General features: G+C 44.0%; 1 protein-coding gene across 1 annotated transcript in view; it reads right to left on the reverse strand.

Annotated features, from left to right (window-relative positions):
* LOC126262312 (alpha-tocopherol transfer protein-like) overlaps positions 1–26355 on the reverse strand; it is a 116146-nt gene that overhangs the window by 83176 nt on the left and 6615 nt on the right. Inside the window, exons 2-3 of the mRNA XM_049958863.1 lie at positions 26154–26223; positions 6120–6276 (exon numbers count right to left, since the gene is read on the reverse strand). Coding sequence (XP_049814820.1) covers positions 6120–6276; positions 26154–26223 — 227 coding nt within the window. The remainder of the gene's footprint in view (positions 1–6119; positions 6277–26153; positions 26224–26355) is intronic.

The raw sequence follows: 26355 nt of genomic DNA on the forward strand, positions 1-26355 counted from the left end.
GTGTCAATTTTTACCTCGCTATCTACATTATTCCGTGGTTTATTACGTTTTCAAATTTATACTGACTTTTTGATGACCCGGTATTATTAACAACCCTTGTTTCTCATTAAGTTCTTGGACCAAAGACATTGAAATAAATATTCTAATGAAACTTCCTGGCAGATTAAAACTGTGTGCCCGACCGAGACTCGAACTCGTGACCTTTCCCTTTCGCGGGCAAGTGCTCTACCAACTGAGCTACCGAAGCGCGACTCACGCCCGGTCCTCGCAGCTTTACTTCTGCCAGTATCACGTCTCCTACCTTCCAAACTTTACAGAAGGTCTCCTGCGAACCAGGAGAGATACTGAATGTTACTGTCTCTCTGTGTCGAAGGCTGTCCAGCTATTGGCCATGTTGTATTTACATCTCATATTATGACCATTATGAAGTTATGAATCTGCCAGGAAGTTTCATATCAGCGCACACTCCGCTGCAGAGTGAAAATCTCATTCTGGAAACATCCCCCAGGCTGTGGCTAAGCCATGTCTCCGCAGTATCCTTTCTTTCAGGAGTGCTAGTTCTGCAAGGTTCGCAGGAGAGCTTCTGTAAAGTTTGGAAGGTAGGAGACGAGATACTGGCAGAAGTAAAGCTGTGAGGACAGGGCGTGAGTCGTGCTTCGGTAGCTCAGATGGTAGAGCACTTGCACGCGAAAGGCAAATGTCCCGAGTTCGAGTCTCGGTCGGGCACACAGTTTTAATCTGCCAGGAAGTTTCATATCAGCGCACACTCCGCTGCAGAGTGAAAATCTCATTCTGGAAACATCCCCCAGGCTGTGGCTAAGCCATGTCTCCGCAGTATCCTTTCTTTCAGGAGTGCTAGTTCTGCAAGGTTCGCAGGAGAGCTTCTGTAAAGTTTGGAAGGTAGGAGACGAGATACTGGCAGAAGTAAAGCTGTGAGGACCGGGCGTGAGTCGTGCTTCGGTAGCTCAGATGGTAGAGCACTTGCACGCGAAAGGCAAATGTCCCGAGTTCGAGTCTCGGTCGGGCACACAGTTTTAATCTGCCAGGAAGTTTCATATCAGCGCACACTCCGCTGCAGAGTGAAAATCTCATTCTAGAAACATCCCCCAGGCTGTGGCTAAGCCATGTCTCCGCAGTATCCTTTCTTTCAGGAGTGCTAGTTCTGCAAGGTTCGCAGGAGAGCTTCTGTAAAGTTTGGAAGGTAGGAGACGAGATACTGGCAGAAGTAAAGCTGTGAGGACCGGGCGTGAGTCGTGCTTCGATAGCTCAGATGGTAGAGCACTTGCCCGCGAAAGGCAAAGGTCCCGAGTTCGAGTCTCGGTCGGGCACACAGTTTTAATCTGCCAGGAAGTTTCATATCAGCGCACACTCCGCTGCAGAGTGAAAATCTCATTCTGGAAATATTCTAATGTTTGTATAATCTCTTCCCGAGTGCTATTTTCAGCTGTTTCTGTCGTCAAATTTTCATTGTACTTTTCACATCCACTCGGGCAGAATAGATTTATGTAGCTGAGCCAAGGGCCTTACCGCAGTGGTAACACAAGTTCTCGTCAGATCACTGACGTTAAGCGCTTGGATGGGTGACCATTCGGTCTGACGAGCGCTGTTGGCAAGCGGGCTGCACTCAGCCCTTGTGAGGCCAATTGAGGTGCTATTTGACTGGGAAGTAGCGGCTCCTGTCACGAAACTGGCAACTGCCGGGAGACGGTGTTCTGACCACATGTCCCTCCACATCCGCATCCAGTGACGCTTGTGGGGTGAGGATGACACGGCGGTCTATCGGTACCGTTAGGCCTTCAAGGCTTGTTCGGAAGTAATTCTGTTTAGTTGAGCAAATTATATCATGTTGCCCTTACCATTTATCGCAAATCTATCCTCAATACTTACTTTGAACAGTTTGAGATTTTCTGTTCATTTGCGTTCTTCATACCTGCAGCAGCTTCGAATGTTCCTCTAAGTGCCTATGCTAAATAACCTACTTCTATGTTTAATTTTCATTCTTAAGACATTGAACTTGTCGCTTAATTTGATGTCACATTGTTGAACAAATTGCTATAATCTGCCTTTATTATGCGCTGTCGGATGAGTGTGTTTCTTTCAAGCATTGTCTCTACTTTTCTCTCTGCGTTACGTCTAAGGCTACGTGAAATTTTAAAGTAGTTTAAGATCATCTCATGCTATAAGATTTCTTTGTTGTTTGATAAAATATACGCACTCTGTTAATTTGCTGACGCAACCCATGTTTTCCAATGGTGAATTACTCTTTAGCTTTTTTCCCAGTTTTAAAGTGAAAATCCCTATTGTTATCTTCTAATGGTATCTGCTGTTATTAACATTTCCTGTAACTCTTTGTCGAGGCATTCTACCTCTTCATGATAATGTGCAAACCATGGAGCGTAGACCTCAATGATGGACACCAGTATATAATAAACTATCGAAATGACGGATTGATATGGCACTGCCATTAACGAATTGTGAGACTTCCTACAGAACCATACAAGACGTTGTACTTGCAGTAAGCAGCGTTCGCCGTTCTGCGAGTTACGTACAACAAATTCACAGCCACCACTGTCCAAGAACGTAAGAGTGCGTTGTTACTGTCTGAAGAATATGTTCATTTCAGTCTTTATGATCTTAATCTCGGCCGTTTTTGTTACGAATCTATATTTGTAACAATTATCTTCTCTGAGAAAGGGCAACTCGAATCATCCGTATTGCCACACAACTGGAAGTAACTGGAAGACAACGATCAAAGCCCTGTGCTATTTCCACGCCCTCAGGTTCCACGCACTGTAGCCCAGTCTGACACCTATGACTCCACATGGACCATCGTACTGGCTGCTGAATTCACGCTCTCCTATCTGTGGGATACACTGTCCTGACTCCATATAGACAGCAAGATGTATCAGCACCTCAGTGAGAGGCATCGAACTCGTTTGGCTGCACGCACTGAGTATTGTGGACTTGACATGTGCTCAAAATTATGAGTCTGTATTACTTCTTCTCTGCTAAATTCTAAAACTCTTGGGTACCTGGCTGTTGTCAAGATATTAAACACAGGACAAAAAAATGTTTAAGAAAATTTAACAAAAAACTTATAACGTAGCAGGTATGTGTGGAAATACTACGATAATAATAAGTCCAGAAGTTCAAGCTGAACACAAACTTGATAATAAGGTTTCCAGAAATGCCATTCAACAGTAGAACGAAAAAGAGGTAACTAAAATATAATAAGGAATCACATGCTAACGTACCAAATGCAAATATGAGTTTGTTGGATTCTAGAAGACAGACGACATTTTTCATATCATTTATTCAGAAACGCTTCTCGACGAAGAAACGTTTTCGGAAACAATGGCGACCCCTACTCAGTAAGGGTACTTTTGTGCTGAAATCATAATAAGAATTTTCTGTTGCTTTGCCTACTGGAGGACTATGTACAAGAGTGATTGATACGTTACGAAAGATGGCATCATTCGAACCCTGAGTGAGGCTGGGACAAAGAAGAAAGGAGTGCAGATGTGGCCAAGCGCTTGCGAAAAACGTGGTCCTGTCGACAGAGAATTTTGAAATTACAACCAGGTAAATTATTGCACTGAAAGAAGTGACGTACACGCAGATGTCGTAAGAAAGGCGAACGTTAAATATCATAGATATCTTAAGAAATTGAACAGTAGACTTTAAGCTACTTTAACATATTTCTAGAAATGGCATCATATAACACTGCAATATGCTGTGTAATTTATTCATTAGTGTGCAGCCGGTTTCGCTCTAGCATCTGTTGTACTTATATCATGGGTACATGAAAGTAGAAAGCTGAAAGCGATGTTTCAAATCTTTAGTAAAAACGCAAGCAATGCTTACAGTTTTTCGTTAACAGTAAGAGCAGGATATACACATGAAAGATCACACTTCCAAAAATACTACATTTATAAATGATGTTTAGTCATGCAGATATAGATGTTTGGAGTGGCAACTATAGACGGTCATCCAAGGAAGACAAAAAATAAAACGGCAACGATTCATGAACAAGCTTAAAACATCGCTGATATCTACATGCAGTAGACTTACTTTCGTCACCTGGCGCTCATTTGTCGAAACTGGATATAGTTGTCGGCAAATAACCATCCGCGATCCTTTTTGTAGAGAATATTTTCCGAGTGCCAATCACTGTTTTTGTTATTTGAAAATCACCTATTCCGGTCAGTGTTGCCCACAATTTCTGAAGTATTATTATTTTTTCTTTTCTTTTACAGCTAGATTTAAATTTGTTCGTTCAATTTAGAATTTGACTCTTTAGCATAATGTGAAAAGATTTCCACTGTTTTATGAGGTAAATGTTTGGAGTGTCAAGTTATAGACAAACATCCAAGGAGCACAAAAAATAAAACATCACATATTCATGAACAGACGTCAGCGTAAGACGTGGCTAATATCCAAATGCAATAGACTTTGTTTCAACCAGCTGGCGCTCATTTATCGAAATTGGACATAACTGTCAGCAGAGAACTATCCACGAGCCTTTTTGTAGAGGACCTATTTTCCGTGTGTCAATCATTGTTTTTGTTATTTTAAAGTCACTTGTTTCCGACAGTGTCGTCCAAAATTTTCCATACGTTCTTTTGTTCTTTTTTTTCAGTTCAATTTGTTCGTTCAGAATAGAATTTGGCTTCGTGGGATAATGTGAAAAGGTTTCCAGCTCTTCCATGAGGTAGATGTTCGGAGTGGCAGTTACAGGCAACATCCAAGGAAAAAAAAAAAAAAAAAAAAAAAAACAAAACGCCAAATGCTTTATGTAAAATAATAACACTGTTTTCAGTTTTCTGCATTATACGCTTTTCTTCTCTTAGACGCGTAGAAAATGTCAACGGAATACTTTTGTCAGTGTTACAATGTTCTTCGTATCGTGTAAGTATTTTTCTGCCGGTTTGTCCAAAGTAATATTTACTTTATGTATGCTAAGCCGATTACCCTGTTTACCATAGCATGAGGACGTGAGGTATTGTCGATTATCTCGTCATATGTGGTCGGTTTCCGGAAAACATTAAATGCATTACAGACTGAAACATCCAAAAAGATTATACTGTTTTCATTTTCATATTCAGTGGTACGTTTTCTACTTTTGTACAGTTCATTGCATTTCTGATGAAGCGTGGATGCCTCCTCTTTTGATACATTGAACAAAATAGCCATTTATGTAGAGCTTATAACACCTTGCCTGACCAGTTAGCATTGACTACCTTACAAGAGGATTTTTCTAAGTGATCCAGGAAATATTAGCTAATGCTGCCGCCAGACTACAGTCCTAGGGTAATAGCTTATTTTGCTTGAAGTGTTTTTCTTTAAAACTCAAATAGTAGTCGGATAAGATCACTAGTAAGAAGTTCAGTAGGTTCGACACTTCATACTTCACTAATTTTCCTGTATTACAAAGTTTGTTCCTTAGAGTGCTACTTGTTTCATCTACACGGCTAATGACATAAATTTACCCTCTGGTGGGATGATAATCTTTTTAATCAGGTCGGACATTAGAGACCACGCTGCTATCAGGGTAAATCTTGAAGAACGTGATGTATATGAAGCAGATACGATCGTCCGCGAGACCCGCAGCATAAGTGTCATACAATATTGGGTGGTCCTAAGAAAGGCAAAAAAAATTGTATTTGTGGGGTGCTCATCCTTTAGATACTTAATAAACGTGAGCATGGTCCGTAGTAGGGTATAATGCGACGTTTATGTAATCGTGCTATTAGTTAATTTCAACTAAACGACAGTATCAAGCACATTTGTAACACGAAATACATATGTTACAAATGTGCTTGACAACTACGCTTAGCTAATTGATCGATTTAAGTAAACGTCGTATTACAGCCTACTACGGACCATGTTTACGTTTATTAACTGAAAAAAAAAAATGAAATCAGCACCTGAGTTAAAATGGATAGATCGACGCCATGATAAATTCTGAAAGGTGATGGGAAGACATTTTACGAAAAGTTGAATAAGCAATTACCAGAAAGAATAGCGAGGCTATTATCGTATTCGCCATTAAGAACACCTTATACGTAACTGAGTGCAACAGTTGATTAAGCCGGATCTTGTGTGCCGTACATACTTACAAGAGTGCAGCGACGTTGTCTAACTCGGGCATCAGGGGGTCCCTGTTGGAGAACGCCTCTGGGGCGTGGGTGCGCACCGTGTAGTACAGGTCGACGCCCTCCTTTGCCTTTTCCAGGTCGCCGTCGGCTGTCCGCAGAAAGAGTGGCAGCTGCTCCTCTGCAACAACACCCGTACTCTCAGTGCCGACACAACTGCACTGTCAACCGTAAAAACTGCCATCTTTGCAGTTTGTTTCTATCTCGTAGTCTCGAGGTTGCAATTACTGCATCCAACAGATTATGAGAAGATGTTAGCAAAAAAACGTAATATGATATTCAGCTAGGGCTTAACCCGCCCGTATTACCTCGAAAGACGAGACTGTTACGATACAAAGCGAAATAAAACGTGTGCGACATTTCCGCAATTTTGTCCAAGTTACTTACTGATTTGATTTTTCCGCTTAATCTGTTATCTAGATACCAAAACAAGCCATATATACTGAGTCAAAGAAATTGGTTTTTCTGCTGATTATTGTGTAGGGCCCCCACGAGCACTCAGAAATGCCGCAACACGACGTGGCATGGACTCGACTAATGTCTGAAGTAGTGCTGGAGGGAACGGACACCATCAGTCCTATAGGCTGTCCGTAAATCCGTAAGAATACGAGGGGGTGGAGATCTTTTCTGAACAGCACGTTGGAAGGCTTTCCAGATATTCTCCATAATGTTTGTGCCTGAAGAGTTTGGTGGCCAGCGAAAGTGTTTAAACCCAGAAGAGTGTTCCTGGAGCCACTCTGCAGGAATTATTGACGTGTATGGTGTCGCATTGTCCAGCTGGAATTGGCCAAGTGCGTCGAAATGCACAACGGATATGAATGGATGCAGGTGATCAGACTTCAGTGTGCTTACGTACGTGTAATCGGTCAGAGTCGTATCTCGGCGTATCAGGAGTCCCGTCTCACTGCACACGCTTCACACCATTACAGAGCCTCCACCAGCTTGAACTGTTCCCCGCTGACATGCAGGATCCATGGGTTCATGAGGTTGTCTCCATACCCATACACGTCTATCTACTTGATACAATTTGAAAGGAGACTCGACCGACCAGGCAACATGTTTCCAGTAATCAACAGTCCAACGTCGGTGTTGACGGGCAGAGCCGAGGCGTAAAGTTTTGTGTCGTGCAGTCATCACGAGTGGGCCTTCGGCTCCGAGAGGCCACATCAGTGATATTTCGTTGAATGGTTTACGGCCCAGCACTGAAATCTGCAGCATTTTGCGAAAGGGTTGCACTTCTGTTACGTTGAACGATACTCTTCAATTGTCGTTGGTCCCGTTCTTGCAAGTTCTTTTTCCGGCCCCAGCGATGTCGGAGATTTGTTGTTTTACCGGATTCCTGATGCTTACGGTACACTCGTGAAGTGGTCGTAAGGAAAACCCCCACTTCATCACTATCACGGAGATGCTGTCTCCTATCGTTCGTGCGCCGACTGTAACACCACGTTCATCTTGATAACCCGCCATTGTAGCAGCAGTAACCGACCTAACAACTGCGCCAGACACTTGTTGTCTTATATAGTCGTTGCCGACAGCAGTACCGTATTCTGTCTGTTTATATATTTCTGTATTTGAATACGCATGCCTATACAAGTTTCTTTGGCACTTCAGTATATCTTCTACACTAATAATAAATCTGTAAAACTATCGTGTTTTTCAGTTCGTCTCTAAACACGATTATCTTCAAAACTGATAGACAAACATTAACGGGGTTTTCGCAGGTAACTTGAGCATAAAACCGTGATTTTAAGTTTTACCAAGACTTTGGTTCAAATGGCTCTGAGCACTATGCGACTTAATTTCTGAGGTCATCAGTCGCCTAGAACTTAGAACTAATTAAACCTAACTAACCCAAGGACATCACACACATCCATGCCCGAGGCAGGATTCGTACCTGCGACCGTAGCGGTCCCTCGACTCCAGACTGTAGCGCCTAGAGCCGCACGGCCATTCCGGCCGGCTGCAAAGACTTTCCCGTCTGTTTGTCTATCTGCGAAACTATTTGGGGGATTTTAATCGGGTTTTCAGTGGTTAGTTTAGCGTGGGGGTAACGTGTAGCCTATATTTAGTCAAAATCGCGTTACAGGGAAAAGATATTCAAACATATTACAAAAATTTATGTACGTTTCGCATCTACTCTGAAACCAATGGACCGCTTTCGACAAAACTGGTGCAGTTATCGCCTACTGTCTGGAAAAAATCGCTGTGGGAGTAAGGACGACCAACCTATCAAATTGGTGAGTGTGGGAGTTAAAAAGAAGTGAATACCCAGATTTTATTCAGCCAGAATTTGAGAACGAATGCACTTAGTGACTCGCAACAAAGTTTGCACATAAACTTTTTCAGATTCGCCCCCACCCCCCCCCCCCCCCACCCCGCCCCCAATCAAAAGGAAAAATTTACCTCTTCATTTTCACATTAGGTATGACTTATATTGCAGATAGTGCTTATATATATCACTGAACATACTTGCGAACCTATACGTATGTATGATACATAGCTCAGGATATGTGACATCATAAACACTGAGATGCGTGAAAAACTGTAGTATCACACACAGACATTTCAATCTATTATTACGAACCCGCTGAACCGATTTCGATTAAATTTGGTAAGAAGATAGCTTGAGTCACGAGGAAGAACATAGGCTACTTAAGAAAGTGTGTAGACAGATACTTATTGATTTGACGAATATTACGCGAATTAGATAAAAGTATGTACTCTTTGAAAAACCTATTTACTCTTTCGTATATAAACTTTATCATACGTATTTACGAAAATGCTTTTCTTTGTTGATATGTGCTTATGTGATAATATTCATAGTGACGACTGTAGTGCTTAAAAATCTTCGTTGTGTTTATTCCATACTTTCCCACTACTTGCTGCATTATGTACACTTTGCCTAATGTACAGCTACTTTTTGCACGTCCAGTATTTGAGAACGACAAAGCTTATGCCTTGCAAAAAACTTCCACATAATTTCAGACATTCACGAAACGTTTTTTCGCTGACAACTCCTACAAAATGACGAAAGGAAAAACGGCCTTCTTTTCCTACATTTTCGCTGTTCATCCAGCAAAACTGTCACCTGAGCCATGAAGTCATGACGTTTACATTTATGGCTTCTGTGCTACTAACTCTACTTGCAAGACATTTCGCAGACAGTATCCACCTAAGCTGCTGCAAGTACTTACAAAATTATTGTATGACACATAGTTCAAAAGAGAGCCCTGTGACTTGAAGAGGAGATGGACAGAGAAAAGGCAGGAAGAGATGGACTAATAGAATTGAATACTAAATACCAGGCACGCCGTGTACTCAGCTAATTAGAAATAAAACAGTGTATGTAACATTTAACAAATATATCTAATTTTATAAGAGTTATGAAGAAAGGAAAATTGAGAATGTGTTAGATGACGATCAGTTCTGTTTTAGGAAAGGTAAAGGCACGAGAGAGGCAATTCTGACGTTGTCATTGATAATGGAAGCAAGACTAAAGAAAAATCAAGTTCGTTGGATTTGTCGATCTCGAAAAAGCGTTCGACAATGTAAAATGGCGCAAGATGTTCGAAATTCTGAGGAAAACAGGGGTAATCTATAAGGAGAGACCGGCAATATACGATATGTACAAGAGCCGAGAAGTAAAAATAAGAGTGGACACACCAAGAACGAAGTTCTCGAATTAAAATGTGCGTAACACAGGGGTGTAGTCGTTCGCCCATACTGTTCAATCTCTACATAGAAGAAGCAATGATGGAAATAATAGAAAGGTTCAGGAGTGGAATTAAAATTCAAGGTGAGAGGACACTGCTATCCTGGGTGGAAGTGAAGAAGAATTACGTGATCATGGGAATGAACAGTACAAAATATGCGTTGTGAGTAAATCGAAGAAAGACGAAAGTAACAGAAATGAGAACAGCGAGAAAATTAACACCAGGATTGGAGCACAGCATTGTATGGTAGTGAAACATGGACTGTGGGAAAACTGGAACAGGAGAGAATAGAAACATTTGAGATGTGGTGCTATAGACGAATGTTGAAAATTACGTGGACTGATAAGGTAAGGAATGAGAAGGTTCTGTGCAGAATCGGAAAGGAGAGAAATATGTGGAAGACACTGACAAGGAGAAGGGACGGGATGATAGGACATCTGTCAAGATATGAGCGAATGACTTCCATGGTACTAATGGGAGCTACAGAGGGCAAAAACTGTAGAGGAAGACAGAGATTGGAATACATCCAGCAAATAACTGAGGACGAATGTTGCAAGTGCCACTCTGAGATTAAGAGGTTGGCACAGGAGAGTATTTCTTTGCGGTTAGCATCAAACTAGTCAGAAGACTGATGAATAAAAAAAAAATCATATGACCCTCCAGAAAAAGTGTGGGCTTTAGCACGCCGCTTCCAGGGTTGAGTGGGGCCCGACGGTCCTGGATCGAATCCGCCCGGCGTGCCTGCCAGCCTGTATACGATTTTTAAGCGGTTTCCCACATCCGATCAGGTGGATACCGAGCTGGTACCCTCGTCCCGCTTCAGTTACACGATTCGCAAACATTTCGAAAAAGGTTCTCACTCTTTCACATTGGCTAACACTAGACAGACGGACTGCACCAATTCTCTCCTGAAGGAGCGTGGAGGGGATGGGTGACAGCAAGAGACAGGAGGGGCATACGGTCACCTTCTACTAATAGCAGTGCCGAATCCAAACAATATGTCGATCCCGTGTAGACTCTGGATAAGGCCAAAAGAAGAAGAAATATGAAAGTTATTTGTCTTGATTACAAATTTAAACGAGGATAATCGGTTTCGATTAATATTATCATATTCAGATATTCAGCAGTATTCGTACGCTGCTCTAACTACGTACAGTATGTACTGCGTATAAGTATTGATGGAGAGTAAGCCTTAAAACCTCTTTAGAATGAGTAACTAGTCAGATGTACGTAACAGGCTACTGTGGGATTAAAACTGCGAGCATTTTGTGGTATTAGTTTCTAACAAAGAAGTAAACTTTCACCGCTACGGCCGGCCGCTGTGGCTGAGCGTTTGTAGGCGCATCAGTTCGGAACCGCGCTGCTGCTACGGTCGCAGGTTCGAATCCTGCCTCGGGCATGGCTGTGTGTGATGTGCTTAGGTTAGTTAGGTTTAAGTAGTTCTAAGTCTATGGGACTGATGGCCTCAGATGTTAAGTCCCATAGTGCTTAGAGCCATATGAACCATTTTCACCACTACGGGGTGCATATTTACTTGTTTAATTTAACATAGCAAAACATGGAAGAGCACATACAGAAAAAACTGATGTTAAAAACCTAACTGAGGGTGATAGACACATTAAAAACTAAATAATCATCAAATTTGAGAAGGTTATCGGAGAAGACAGGTAACATACTCTGAATGAGCAGGCTGATAGTTGATAACTGAAGCATAATTAAAGGTGAAATGGACAGAAGACAAGGATTTCTGGTCAGACGAGCAATATCAACAGTAGCAGAAAATAGTATAACGGGAGTAGGGTTCGTTAAGAATAGGAAGGTAGAGCAGAGAGTGTGTTACAGTGAACAGTTCAATGATACGGTAGTTCTTATTACAGTCGGCAAGAAACCAACACTAACAACGATAGTTCCGATATACATGCCTACGTCGAAAGCTGACGATGAAGAAACAGAGAAAGTATATGAGGATATTGAACAGGTAATTCAGTAGGTAAAGGGAGATGAAAATGTAATAGTTATTTGGATTGCGTTTGTAGGGGAAGGAGTAGAGGAAAGAGTTGGGAGAATATGGGCTTGAGACAAGGAATGAGAGGGATGAAAGACCTAATTGAGCTATGAAATAACTTCCAGCTAATAACAGCGAATCTCCTGCACAGGATTTCAGTTAGATTACATCATGGTCAGGTAGAGGTTCCGAAATCAATTACTGGATTGTAAGGAGTACACAGGAGTACACAGATCACAATTTAGTGGTGGCGAAGATTAGACTGAAGTTTAATGCACAAGGAAGCACTAAAGAATGAAAAGATACGCTTTATGTTGTCTAAAGCATAGATACTGTGATAAGCAATAACTCAATATCCAGTTCAGCTGAAGACAAAAAAAAAAAAGTCGTTCAAATGGCTCTGAGCACTATGGGATTAACATCTGAGGTCATCAGTCCCCTAGAACTTAGAACTACTTAAACCTAACAAACCTAAGGACATCACACACATCCATGCCCGAGGCAGGATTCGAACCTGCGACCGTAGCGGTCGCGTGGTTCCAGACTGAAGAGTTGAGGACAAATGGACCACTCTAAAAAGCGAAATCACAGAAGGTAGGAAGAAAACTGTAGGCACAAGGTAGGTAACTGCGAAGAAATCATGGGTAACAGAAGAAATACTTCAGTCCATCGATGAAAGAAAAAAGTACAGAAAGGTTCTCTTCTTTTATTTATTTTATGAGGCATATTTATGAATGCGGCAAGAGGCAGTTTCACTTAACATACTTTATGCAGCAAATAATATGCACACCCAAAATTGAGAAGGCGCACTACACACTGCTTACAGCAGAGAGATTCCTCAGTACCTATGAACGTATAGGAGCACTGTCTGGTATAATGTTGTAATGTTATCTTACGCCGTTTATCATACTACATGTGTTTGTACACTCCTGGAAATGGAAAAAAGAACACACTGACACCGGTGTGTCAGACCCACCATACTTGCTCCGGACACTGCGAGAGGGCTGTACAAGCAATGATCACACGCACGGCACAGCGGACACACCAGGAACCGCGGTGTTGGCCGTTGAATGGCGCTAGCTGCGCAGCATTTGTGCACCGCCGCCGTCAGTGTCAGCCAGTTTGCCGTGGCATACGGAGCTCCATCGCAGTCTTTAACACTGGTAGCATGCCGCGACAGCGTGGACGTGAACCGTATGTGCAGTTGACGGACTTTGAGCGAGGGCGTATAGTAGGCATGCAGGAGGCCGGGTGGACGTACCGCCGAATTGCTCAACACGTGGGGCGTGAGGTCTCCACAGTACATCGATGTTGTCGCCAGTGGTCGGCGGAAGGTTCACGTGCCCGTCGACCTGGGACCGGACCGCAGCGGCGCACGGATGCACGCCAAGACCGTAGGATCCTACGCAATGCCGTAGGGGACCGCACCGCCACTTCCCAGCAAATTAGGGACACTGTTGCTCCTGGGGTATCGGACCATTCGCAACCGTCTCCATGAAGCTGGGCTACGGTCCCGCACACCGTTAGGCCGTCTTCCGCTCACGCCCCAACATCGTGCAGCCCGCCTCCAGTGGTGTCGCGACAGGCGTGAATGGAGGGACGAATGGAGACGTGTCGTCTTCAGCGATGAGAGTCGCTTCTGCCTTGGTGCCAATGATGGTCGTATGCGTGTTTGGCGCCGTGCAGGTGAGCGCCACAATCAGGACTGCATACGACCGAGGCACACAGGGCCAACACCCGGCATCATGGTGTGGGGAGCGATCTCCTACACTGGCCGTACACCACTGGTGATCGTCGAGGGGACACTGAATAGTGCACGGTACATCCAAACCGTCATCGAACCCATCGTTCTACCATTCCTAGACCGGCAAGGGAACTTGCTGTTCCAACAGGACAATGCACGTCCGCATGTATCCCGTGCCACCCAACGTGCTCTAGAAGGTGTAAGTCAACTACCCTGGCCAGCAAGATCTCCGGATCTGTCCCCCATTGAGCATGTTTGGGACTGGATGAAGCGTCGTCTCACGCGGTCTGCACGTCCAGCACGAACGCTGGTCCAACTGAAGCGCCAGGTGGAAATGGCATGGCAAGCCGTTCCACAGGACTACATCCAGCATCTCTACGATCGTCTCCATGGGAGAATAGCAGCCTGCATTGCTGCGAAAGGTGGATATACACTGTACTAGTGCCAACATTGTGCATGCTCTGTTGCCTGTGTCTATGTGCCTGTGGTTCTGTCAGTGTGATCATGTGATGTATCTGACCCCAGGAATGTGTCAATAAAGTTTCCCCTTCCTGGGACAATGAATTCACGGTGTTCTTATTTCAATTTCCAGGAGTGTATTTTTTTTCCATCACAAATCTGACCAAAAGCGATAAATAATTATTGTCCGTTTCCCATCAAGCATCGAGATTAAAAATTAATATCGACGTCAGCAGAGTTTATGAGGAACTAGATGAAGCCCATGACAATCTGAAGCTTTCTCGGTAGCGTTATTCGGCAGAGCACCACGAGCGTAAGGTAAGGACTGAGATTCGAAACCTGATCCAGCAAAAAAGTTTTCACAGATATTCTGCATAAAGTGAAACAAGTCGTCTTTAGAACTTAGTTCTTTAGAAGCTCACAGTGTTCAACATGCATGCCGATGATTTTCACGTTTCACAGAAAGGTCGAAAGTATTCTCTGTATGTGCGCTGAATGTTATTTCTGTCAATGGCGCGAGTGGAATGTAGACTCGACATATTTCTTTGTGTTCTCCCAGTACTGAATGCCTGGTTCCATGTTCTGCTAGTTACAACATACGTCACTGCTACCATTTCTGATTTGTATGGTATTCTTGACGGCAGGATCTCAGCAGTTAGATGAATGTTGAAAAATATTGTCATAAATAGAAATTTACACTTGTTTAGAATATTGTACTTAGAAACCGCGGCTTCCTCCGGCACACAGTTTAAGTCCGTCAGAACATTTCAAAAGAACGTGCACTCTAATGCAACGTAAAAGATTCACTTTGGAATTTTTTACATTTCTGTTTTTCTGAAGAGCACTAACATAGTGCCTCATTTTCACTCCCTCGCCATCCTGTACATGTGAGTAAAAAAGGACTTTACAACTTTGGAATGATACAGAAAAATTAGTGAGATAATTTACAGAATCGGTAGATGTGCCATTTTGTAGCAAATGATCTCAAATTTCACATAAAAGTGTCACGTGTCATTTTGGTTCGATGTGACTACAATTTGTGGTGGGGCAAGCATCCCACCGGTAATCAATTTCTTCCCACAGTCGATGCAGCAAATTGGGCGTAACTTGTGCAATGGCAGCGTAGATTCGATTTTTCACATCGACCAAACTGTTTGATAGAGGAGGAACATAAAAACGGTCTTTAATGGAACCTCAGAGAAAGAAATCCAGTGGCGTCAAGTCTGGGGAGCGAGGTGGCCATGCAGTTGCCCATTCACGGCCAATCTACCGACAATGGCGAGCGATTTTCGAGGAAACTTCGAACTTCCGAGAGGTTCAAAATTGATTCAAATGGCTCTGAGCACTATGGGACTTAACTGCTGAGGTCATCAGTCCTCTAGAACTTAGAACTACTTAAACCTATCTAACCTAAGGATATCACACACATCCATGCCCGAGGCAGGATTCGAACCTGCGACCGTAGCGGGCGCGCGGTTCCAGACTGTAGCGCCTAGAACCGCTCTGCCACTCCGGCCGGCCGAACTTCCGTGAGGAAATGAGATGGTGCACCGTCTTGCTGGTATTAAACCATCTCTTCTCGGCAATCTTCATCGATCTATGGAATTAAAAAGTTTTCGTACATATCCATATACACAACACCAGAATCATCAACATGCAGGCGATGGTTCTGAGCACTATGGGACTTAACATCTATGGTCATCAGTCCCCTAGAACTTAGAACTACTTTAACCTAACTAACACCCAGTCATCACGAGGCAAAGAAAATCCCTGACCCCGCCGGGAATTGAACCCGGGAACCCGGGCGTGGGAAGCGAGAACGCTATCGCACGACCACGAGCTCATGCAGGCGAGCTGCTGATTTATCATCTCGCAGGGATCAACGCGTTTGAACAAATTTCTTGTACCAAGACTAAACTGTAGCCTACTTGGAGGTTCTTCAGCGTATTCGGTGTGATATTTTGCGCGAACAGTATTTGCAGAGTTTGTTTTATGAAACCTAAACACAGCGAGCACGCTTCCTGCAGTCAAACAAGCCATTTTAATTGCGCACTACGCTAGAGCTCCTGGTGGCGGAATGGGATAATGATGCACTACGTGATTGAAACTGGAGGTTGTTTGCTACAGAATGACGCACCTATTGATTCTGTAAGTTATCTCAATAAATTTTTGTATCACTCCAAAGTTGTAAAGTCCTTTTTGTTTCACAGCGTATTTTGTGATAAAGGAAAAATGACCAAATCATGACTCAGCGAATGAACTGAGACGGATTAAGGGAAGCCGACGTTCGTGAATTGCAACCCTAATGCTTACTGCACGCATTCTGCCACCGATATTTCTTGAAACCGTTCGTGACTACTGTAGCTAAAATATTTCAGTTTTGTTGTCCGCATCGTCGCCAAGTACTGTAATCGCCTGTACTGCTTCTCCAGTGTTGAAGCCTACGTTGTCTGACATCAAATGTACATTCGTCTTCCACAATCGAACTAGATGGCGCAGTGGTTAGCACACTGGACTCGCATTCCTTTGGACGATGGTTCAAATCCTCGTCCAGCCAACCAGGTTAGGGTTTTCTGTGTTTTCCCTAAATCAGTTCAGGCAAATGGCTAGAACTTTCTTTGGGAAGGGCACGTCCGATCGGCCTCGTACGATCCTGACTGGAAGTCCAAAGGTATCATCATTTCTCTTAAAACAAGCAAACCTTCACCCTTTCCCTACCGTCCCACCATCTTTACCACACTGTAAAGCATGGTCATCGAATCCACGCTCCCTGAAGATATTAGTGCACATAAACTTTCCTGAAACCAGTAGAGGCTCTATCCCAACTTTCCTTCCAATGATCAACTCTTGCACCTCGACCATCTCCTATACAAAAAACCTCAGCAACCAAAAGTCTACCAATTTTGTGTCTCTTGACCTCGACAATCCCTGTGAGCGAGTATTGAATCCTGGTCTTCGTAACTCCAAGACTGAATAGTGCCATTTAAATGTGTCTAGCATACTGTATCTTTCCTGTTCAATCTTCCATTCCTCTTCACCATTCAAAACACCAATTCCTAGCCTATATCATCTGTCCTAATGAAGATATTTTCAACTCTCGACTCCTACACTGATAGTACGCCTAAACAACAATGACACACCTTAATCCTCTACCCTTCTCTACATAAATCAGACTAACTTTTCCAAATTCAGCTCCAGGTCAATCAGTTCACGTACTGCTACAAGCAATGGCTTCTGAAGATTAATCTTTACAGTACCTAGGTACTAATTCAGTGGAGTGCTGTTGGATTTGTTAACGGTAGGCTCGAACAACGTGGAAGTATCATGGAGATGCTGTGGAAATTCAAATGGCTGTTCTAGGAGAAAGGGCTAAGTCCTTTCCGAGGAACACTGTTGAGAAAATTTCGGCATGCAGATCGGATTTACTGCCACCACCGCATATTTCCCGTAAGGACCACGAAGCTAAGAGAAATTGGGGCTCGCGCACAGGCATTTGGATAGTCTTTTCCCCTCTCTCTAATTACGACTGGAATAAGAAAAGGAATGACTTGTAGTGGTACAGGGTATCCTCCGCCGTGCACCGTAAGATGGCTTGCGGAATACGTATGTAGATGTAGAGTATGAGAAGAACCACAAGAATTTAAAAATCTGCGACTTCTACTTAGCCATTTTCAATAGTCGTGTCGAATTAATTAACTTGGAAAAATTTCGATCACCAACTTACATAGAAACATCACTTAATAAGGAAAAGAACGCCCACAACTGTAGAGTGCATACCTCTGCTGTTATCTAGATTTTTACACTTCGGAGTACTCTGCACATTCCGCATGCTATGGTACAACCACTCATCGTTCCCCCTCTAGTTCCAGTTCTTACATGCTTTTCGAATCTCGACCAACTTTTCTTCAACCTAACACTATATCCTATCCCAGAGCAACTTCAGACCCCAATCCCCACATAATGAAATCTTCCCCAACATATATTCTCCTATCAGATCGAACCCTTCTCTCCATACTTCTTGCAGTTATCCTCTCCCGTCCTTTCCTCCTTACGAGCATTACCCGTCTCCATCCTTGTCTGTCCCAGAATATATGATTTCTCATCCTTGCACATTATATTCATTTCCATATAGTAACCTGCTTGGCCCATCAGTTTCCTCACGTCTCGTGATATCACAAAATCAAATAGTATCTTTCCCATCGGAGGTGTCTTTTACTTTGTACAGTATAATGGAGTGTCGCACATTGTTACTTTTAATGTGTCTTCCACATCAGCAAAATTGGCTAAGAAATTTGGACTTTTCACTTCGTCTGAAAACCATCATCTAGCAGCTTTACAGCTCATGAAAACATCTCCATGTGGTTATCAGTGTTTTGTGTCGTTGTGCAGCTCACGTCTTTCTTGGACAGTACCGAAGACGACCCACTATGACGCTGCAGCCGTACACATGTCAACAATAAGTGAACGCGACAGGAGAAGAACTGCTAGTGGCCTAAGCCGTAAAGGGGCTTCGGCTTGATTTGGATTATAGGTCCTGACCCCCTTTCGTTTAGAGCTGCAGACCAGCGTTAATAAGAAGTTAATGCGGACGTAGTTCTATGTGAGTATATGAACTCGACTTTCTTTGAGAACGGCGAGAAGTGCAAGTAGATATATTGTAGCGAGTAGTCTCCCTATGCGTAATTACCGGTACTAAGCCTTACATTTTGATTGATCCATTATGATATTAAGACACTGATGCTCGTTCACACTAAAACAAGAGACTTCTATTTTGTGCAATTTTTACTTATGTATATTACAAGTGTTGCGTCATATGTGATCCTCTTGTTACCATGAATATTGTAAAAAAAGAAAAAAAAAAAGAGCAGAACCTTTCTTCCAAGCGAACTGCTTTAGACTTGCATACGAATATTTTGCATGCGGTTAGTCACTTAAGCGCTTTAAATGATTTGACATATGCAGTTTGCCTGACTTATTATTATACTTTTTTAAGCTTACGTAAAACGCAGTCCAATAGTGTCACTTTGTGTACTAATTTTTTGGAAAAATTCTATATTATAAAAGATATAACAAGTCGTTCGAAGTATTTGTGTTACCAATAAATACGATCCGAAGCACTTCAGAAGCGTGCTGCTAGATTTTTAACCTGTAGATTCGATCAACACGCGAGTATTGTTGAGATCCTTCGTGAACTCAAATTGAAGTCCCAGTAGTGAAGACGACATTATTTTCGCGTACACTACCTAGAAGTTGCATAGGCAAGATAAGAGAAACTAGGAGTTCGTTTAGGCAGTTCTTTCTTTCTCGCTGTGTCTCAGAGTGTAATAGCAAAGGAAATGACTAGTGGTGGCACATGTACCATCCTCCAAACACAATATGGTGACTTGCCGAGTATGAACGCAGACGTAGATGTAGTGTCTGATGACATATTTTTTGAATGAGCATAGCATTCTCAATCTGATGATTGTTGCTTAACAGGTAAGTAAAACGAATACGTGTTTTATGCTAATTATCAAAATTCTCACCACAGAATTTCTAGAAGTGGAGCTGAACAAGATTTGATATAATAGTTTGATAGATTTTTGCTACGACATTAAAGCAAATTCGTAATAACCGCATGCCGCAAGTGCGCAGGGACTGTCATTTTTACCGTAGGAAAACACCGTCATTTATAGAAAAATTAGAAAGCTCGAGATTTGCACGAAACTGTATAAACATGTATGAGAAAAACGGAGAATATTGCAGGGTACACCATCTTTAGAAACGCGAAGGGAAAGCATGGCATCGTATTTGTGGTGCTGGTTTCGCAGACTTACTTTATTGACTAAGCATAATGAGCTTGCGTAATTCATCAGTGTATCATCGCTATTCTCTATAAAAGTCGATGTCTACTCATAATCCGTTTTAAATGACAAGGAGATCCTGAGAGGAAGCAATCATTGTCACCATTAAGGTTTCCTCTACAGATATACCTTTCTTTGTTGGTAATTTTAACATTACCTCAATAACAAATTGGAAACTGCAGTGCTGATACACTATTAGCTCTTGGTGTTCTGACCAAAATCTGTTTATTAATTTCACATTCTCTGCAAGAAAATTTCAAGGCAATATGAATGCACCCAGGATGCAACATTGATGTCTTATTTAGTATAAAAACACCTAGAAAGACTATAAGCGATACGTCCTCTTCCCAAAGAAAGCAACGAATAATTACGCCTGTTGGATGGAACGCAAACTTCTAGTCAGTGGTCCTTGGTCTGATAGTCAATAAGAGCCTCATATTCCTTTCATGAACACAGATAGGAGATAATGTGTTACCTTATAATTTCAAAGTGAAGTACTTTCCGCAGAATACCAAATTCTATTTCAGACCGGCTCACCATCGGGTAAGTGAAAAAGACAGAATTTCGTATTACACAAAAATGTTGGCAATTAATGATAAACAGAGAAAGGAAACTTCCAGAGGAATGTAACGCAAGAATGAAAGGGCTTTATACACTCCTGGAAATGGAAAAAAAGAACGCATTGACACCGGTGTGTCAGACCCACCATACTTGCTCCGAACACTGCGAGAGGGCTGTACAAGCAATGATCACACGCACGGCACAGCGGACACATCAGGAACCGCGGTGTTGGCCGTCGAATGGCGCTAGCTGCGCAGCATTTGTGCACCGCCGCCTTCAGTGTCAGCCAGTTTGCCGTGGCATACGGAGCTCCATCGCAGTCTTTAACACTGGTAGCATGCCGCGACAGCGTGGACGTGAACCGTATGTGCAGTTGACGGACTTTGAGCGAGGGCGTATAGTGGGCATGCGGGAGGCCGGGTGGACGTACCGCCGAATTGCTCAACACGTGGGGCGTGAGGTCTCCACAGTACATCGATGTTGTCGCCAGTGGTCGGCGGAAGGTGCACGTGCCCGTCGACCTGGGACCGGACCGCAGCGACGCACGGATGCACGCCAAGACCGTAGGATCCTACGCAGTGCCGTAGGGGACCGCACCGCCACTTCCCAGCAAATTAGGGACACTGTTGCTCCTGGGGTATCGGCGAGGACCATTCGCAACCGTCTCCATGAAGCTGGGCTGCGGTCCCGCACACCGTTAGGCCGTCTTCCGCTCACGCCCCAACATCGTGCAGCCCGCCTCCAGTGGTGTCGCGACAGGCGTGAATGGAGGGACGAATGGAGACGTGTCGTCTTCAGCGATGAGAGTCGCTTCTGCCTTGGTGCCAATGATGGTCGTATGCGTGTTTGGCGCCGTGCAGGTGAGCGCCACAATCAGGACTGCATACGACCGAGGCACACAGGGCCAACACCCGGCATCATGGTGTGGGGAGCGATCTCCTACACTGGCCGTACACCACTGGTGATCGTCGAGGGGACATTGAATAGTGCACGGTACATCCAAACCGTCATCGAACCCATCGTTCTACCATTCCTAGACCGGCAAGGGAACTTGCTGTTCCAACAGGACAATGCACGTCCGCATGTATCCCGTGCCACCCAACGTGCTCTAGAAGGTGTAAGTCAACTACCCTGGCCAGCAAGATCTCCGGATCTGTCCCCCATTGAGCATGTTTGGGACTGGATGAAGCGTCGTCTCACGCGGTCTGCACGTCCAGCACGAACGCTGGTCCAACTGAGGCGCCAGGTGGAAATGGCATGGCAAGCCGTTCCACAGGACTACATCCAGCATCTCTACGATCGTCTCCATGGGAGAATAGCAGCCTGCATTGCTGCGAAAGGTGGATATACACTGTACTAGTGCCAACATTGTGCATGCTCTGTTGCCTGTGTCTATGTGCCTGTGGTTCTGTCAGTGTGATCATGTGATGTATCTGACCCCAGGAATGTGTCAATAAAGTTTCCCCTTCCTGGGACAATGAATTCACGGTGTTCTTATTTCAATTTCCAGGAGTGTAGATATCAACAGAAGCACTGAAGTAATTATGACCACATATAATCAGTGAACCGCTGCTCTTGGCAAGAAAAGGATTTCTTTGGCATGAACAAAAGATCTGTCATAACCAAAAATTAGCGCAGAATACATCTTAATACTATGGAATAAGTATGCCGGCTCCAATAACAATCGTGCAGAACCCATGAGGACGTTTGCTACTGTAGACAAGAGTCTTCTCTCTCATTCTTTGAATGTGGAATGTTAATATCTGTCAAATAACTTCTTAAGAGTTAACATACTCACCATGCTGAAACATTTAAGCACAGTGTCCATGAAAATTATAGTATCTAACTCCTTTGTAGAGGTTAAAATATTTGTTTTAGAATTCTGTTGAATGGGCTTCTCACTGTGAGAAAATAATTACAGAATCCCAACATATGTAGGTGTTTCGTTCAGCGAAAGATGATATCTCTGTGAACTTCGGAGAATGACATCTGATAGAACAACCATTAAAAAATCATATTTTCAGAGATATAGGACACAGAACAAGTTTTAGAGACAGCACTTAGAGATGGAATGAGAATGTCTGTAAGGTACTTTGGTTGTAGTCCAGAGGGACGAATTTTACCACGGCATGAATAGTCAAGTCTAGTATCAACGTCACATCTAAGAGGAGAGACACGAGTATCGGCCTTTGAAATTCAGAATACATTCACTTAAAATGTGATCTCAAATCCCAGGTGCTAAATTTTTCCATGTCGAAAAAAAAAAAAAAGGAAAGAGAAATGGTTTAAATGGGTCTAAGCGTTATGGGACTTAACATGTGAGGTCATCAGTCTCATAAACTTAGAACTACTTAAACCTAACTAACCTAAAGACATCACACACATCCATGCCAGAGGCAGGATTCGAACCTGCGACCGGAGCAGCAGCGCGGTTCCAGACTGAAGCGCCTAGAACCGCTCGGCCACAAGGTCCGGCTTATGTCGAAAAGCAAATTTGTTCAGTGGTGCTTGTGTTGCTTACATGATATGCTGCTTATGAGCCAATCATCACAATGGTGAATGCCAAACGACGCCTCGCTTGGTGTAAGGAGCGTAAACATTGTATGATTGAACAATGGAAAAACGTTGTGTGGAGTACCGAATCACGGTACACAATGTGGCGATCCGATGGCAGGGTGTGGGTATGGCGAATGCCCGGCGAACGTCATCTGCCAGCGTGTGTAGTGCCAACAGTAAAATTTGGAGGCGGTGGTGTTATGGTGTGGTCGTGTTTTTGATGGAGGGGGCTTGCACCCCTTGTTTTTTTTTTCGTGCCGCTATCACAGCACAGGCCTACATTGATGGTTTAAGCACCTTCTTACTTCCCATTGTTGAAGAGGAATTCAGGGATGGCAATTGAATGTTTCAACACGATCGAGTACCTGTTCATAATGCACGGCCTGTGGCGGTGTGGTTACACTACAATAACGTCCTTGTAATGGACTGACCTGCACAGAGTCCTGACCTGAATCCTATAGAACACCTTTGGGATGTTTAGGAAAGCCGACTTCGTACCAGGCCTCACCGACCGACATCGATACCTCTCCTCAGTGTAGCACTCCGTGAAGAATGGGCTGCCATTCCCCAAGAAACCTTGCAGCACTTGACTGAATATAAGCCTGCGAGAGTGGAAGCTGTAATCGGGTGGGCCAACACCATACTGAATTCCAGCATTACCGATGGAGCGCGCAACGAACTTCTAAGTCATTTTCAGCCAGGTGTACGGACACTTTTGATCACATGGTGTATGAACCATTTAATTACAGAAAGACGCCGTGTTAGCAGAACGGCGTTCCTCTCGCCACGGTGACGGTTTACGTCAGCAGCGCGGCCATACACTCTACTGGCAAGACTGGTGATTTTAGGGCATTTCGCTGTGGGCAGACATTTGGGTTTCTTCATCTCCGAAGTCGTGCGGGCACCTCGATAATTACACTGCTTGAGAAGCACCCAGAAGGGAAGTTTCAAGGCCCTGAGAGGGTATGTAATATTATTTCAGAGATAACAAAATCGAATCAAATTTACTTGTCAGTATGGCACTAGAACCCTTCCGATCTCAAATCGTGCACTATTTCGTTTGGGTAGAGGTTGATAATATGGTTGTATCCTTTCCTGAGAAAACTGACCCACAACCACTGTAACTGGTCCTCGATATCCCAGACAATGGCACTGGGACAAAGTTGACGACCCTGGTGGTCCCAGGCAAGTTCCATTAGAGAGAGATCTCGAGAATACCTCAGCATCATACCCACAGTTCATAGAGACACGTGGCACGTGTGGACGAGCGTTGGCCTGCTAAAAAATTACACCAGGACACTGTCATATGAAAGATAAAGCATGAGGACGCGTGAAGTCTATGACATACCATTGTACCATCAGAGTTCCCTCTATCACTACAAGACGTGACCGGAAGCTACATCCGATGGCTCCACACACCATGACGCCAGACGCAAAACCGCAGTGCTTCTCCAAAATATTGCAGTAATGGGCTCTCTCCCCAGGTTGCCGCCACACGATAACGATGACGATGGTCACCCAGCATAGTGCAGCACCACGATTCATCGCAGAACACAGTGCAACGATGTTCACCATCAGTCCATGCTCCTCAGTCATGGAATCACTGAAAATGCAGCCTTTTTTTACGTTAACGGCACTCTACGCTTGCGGCGGTATTTCTCTAGTTTGGTTGCTGCGAGCCTCCAGTCAATGATGTTGGTATTCCTCCGCCAGTTATCGGATGATAGACGCAGATGTGAAGGGGCTACGTTGTGTTTGATGCAGAATATGGCGGTCTTCCCTCGTGGCTGTCAGACGCAGTCAATCAGAACGTTCCCATGTAGTCCAGCACTGAACTACTGTCACATCCGATATGCCCCACAAATCAGGACACTGTACTAATTGGCACGCTGGTCAAATGCAGACCTCTCTTAGGAGGCGTCGCACGTGGCGTCTTCATCTCCTTCACAGTGCTCACTCAACGTCTGACGCTGTCCACACCCCTTATACAGTATACTCTACGAGATCTAATAACAACACAGAAAGCAAACAACACTTTCACTCTGGCAGCCTCTCAAAGAGTTGCAAATCATACGTGTACGAAGTTACATTGACTTCTGACCATATATTGTGCTGTTTCTCTCTTTTGTCAGGCAGCATATTTCCCACAGTATCAAAGATGTGCTGTGAGTATTTCGATATAGGAAATTTACCGCCGGAGTTAACTACCGTGGGCAACATTGCGTTGCCGAGGTGGGTCGTTGTATACTATATCGGGAGTAACAGCAGCTGGAAGGGCTATGGCACAGCAAAATACGCGCCAATACAATGCTGTTCAACAACAACAGGGGTGTAGCCATACGACGTAGCACAGGAACCAATGCCTCACAAGTGCCTTTTATCATCGCATGTCGTAAGTTAGAGACACTACCATTATGAAGGGTTTCTCGGACTGGTGAACCATTTGTTCACTCCAACGGTATGATGCATGCAAGTCGCAAACCACGCGAGACAATGGATACCGACTGCAAATAGGGCAGTGTTCAGGAAGGTGGTTGAAGTATTCTGGTGCGAGAGACGTCTACCTACAAAACGGAGTCCTTCATACATTTGATATCGTGTCTGTCTGTTGAACAAAAAGCGACTGACCGAGCATGTGCTCTGATTTGTTTGCCCTTCAGACGACCCCCATCTTCGAAATGAAAATGCACCACCCTGTAGTTACCACATCATGTCATAATGTTCCAAGGGACACGCTATGGACATGAAACCCGCGGGATGCATGCCCGCAATCCTAGTGAATGCCTAAGAGACCTCAATGGGCGAGATGTGCGTGTCTGGGAGCAATCTATAGCAATCTCCCTGAGTCTGTACGGTGGTTAAGGTTCTTGAATCTGTGGTGTTACCAGTCACTTCACGACCCACAAAAGATGTTGCACATGCTGCTTCCTCAGGGATGAACAAATCAAGACAACTGGACGGAGATTCGATTGCTAACCACAACGTTGCCTCTCTTGGAAAGTGATTACAGAACTCCTTTGTGTTATGAAGACTAATGAAACTGCAGGGGGATTTTACGACGCAGAAGTGAATCTGCTGACAGCTGGTACCTGGAGACCAGAATGGGGTAGTCCGTACCTGGCACTGGCGGCAGGTGCGGCTGCTGCTCCACCCACTCCTTCAGCTGCTGTATCTCATCCGCAGACATCTGTAACACAGAGGAGACCAACTTGAGAAGAGAATATTTTGTTTTTCCAACTTGGCGTTTGGTGCACTCCAATGGACGTAGAAGCTCCTGTTGTTCAGTTGTGAACACTTGAAAATCGCCTAAGGGTCAAGA

Source organism: Schistocerca nitens, chromosome 6 (genome assembly GCF_023898315.1).
Source record: "Schistocerca nitens isolate TAMUIC-IGC-003100 chromosome 6, iqSchNite1.1, whole genome shotgun sequence".
Taxonomy (NCBI): domain Eukaryota; kingdom Metazoa; phylum Arthropoda; class Insecta; order Orthoptera; family Acrididae; genus Schistocerca; species Schistocerca nitens.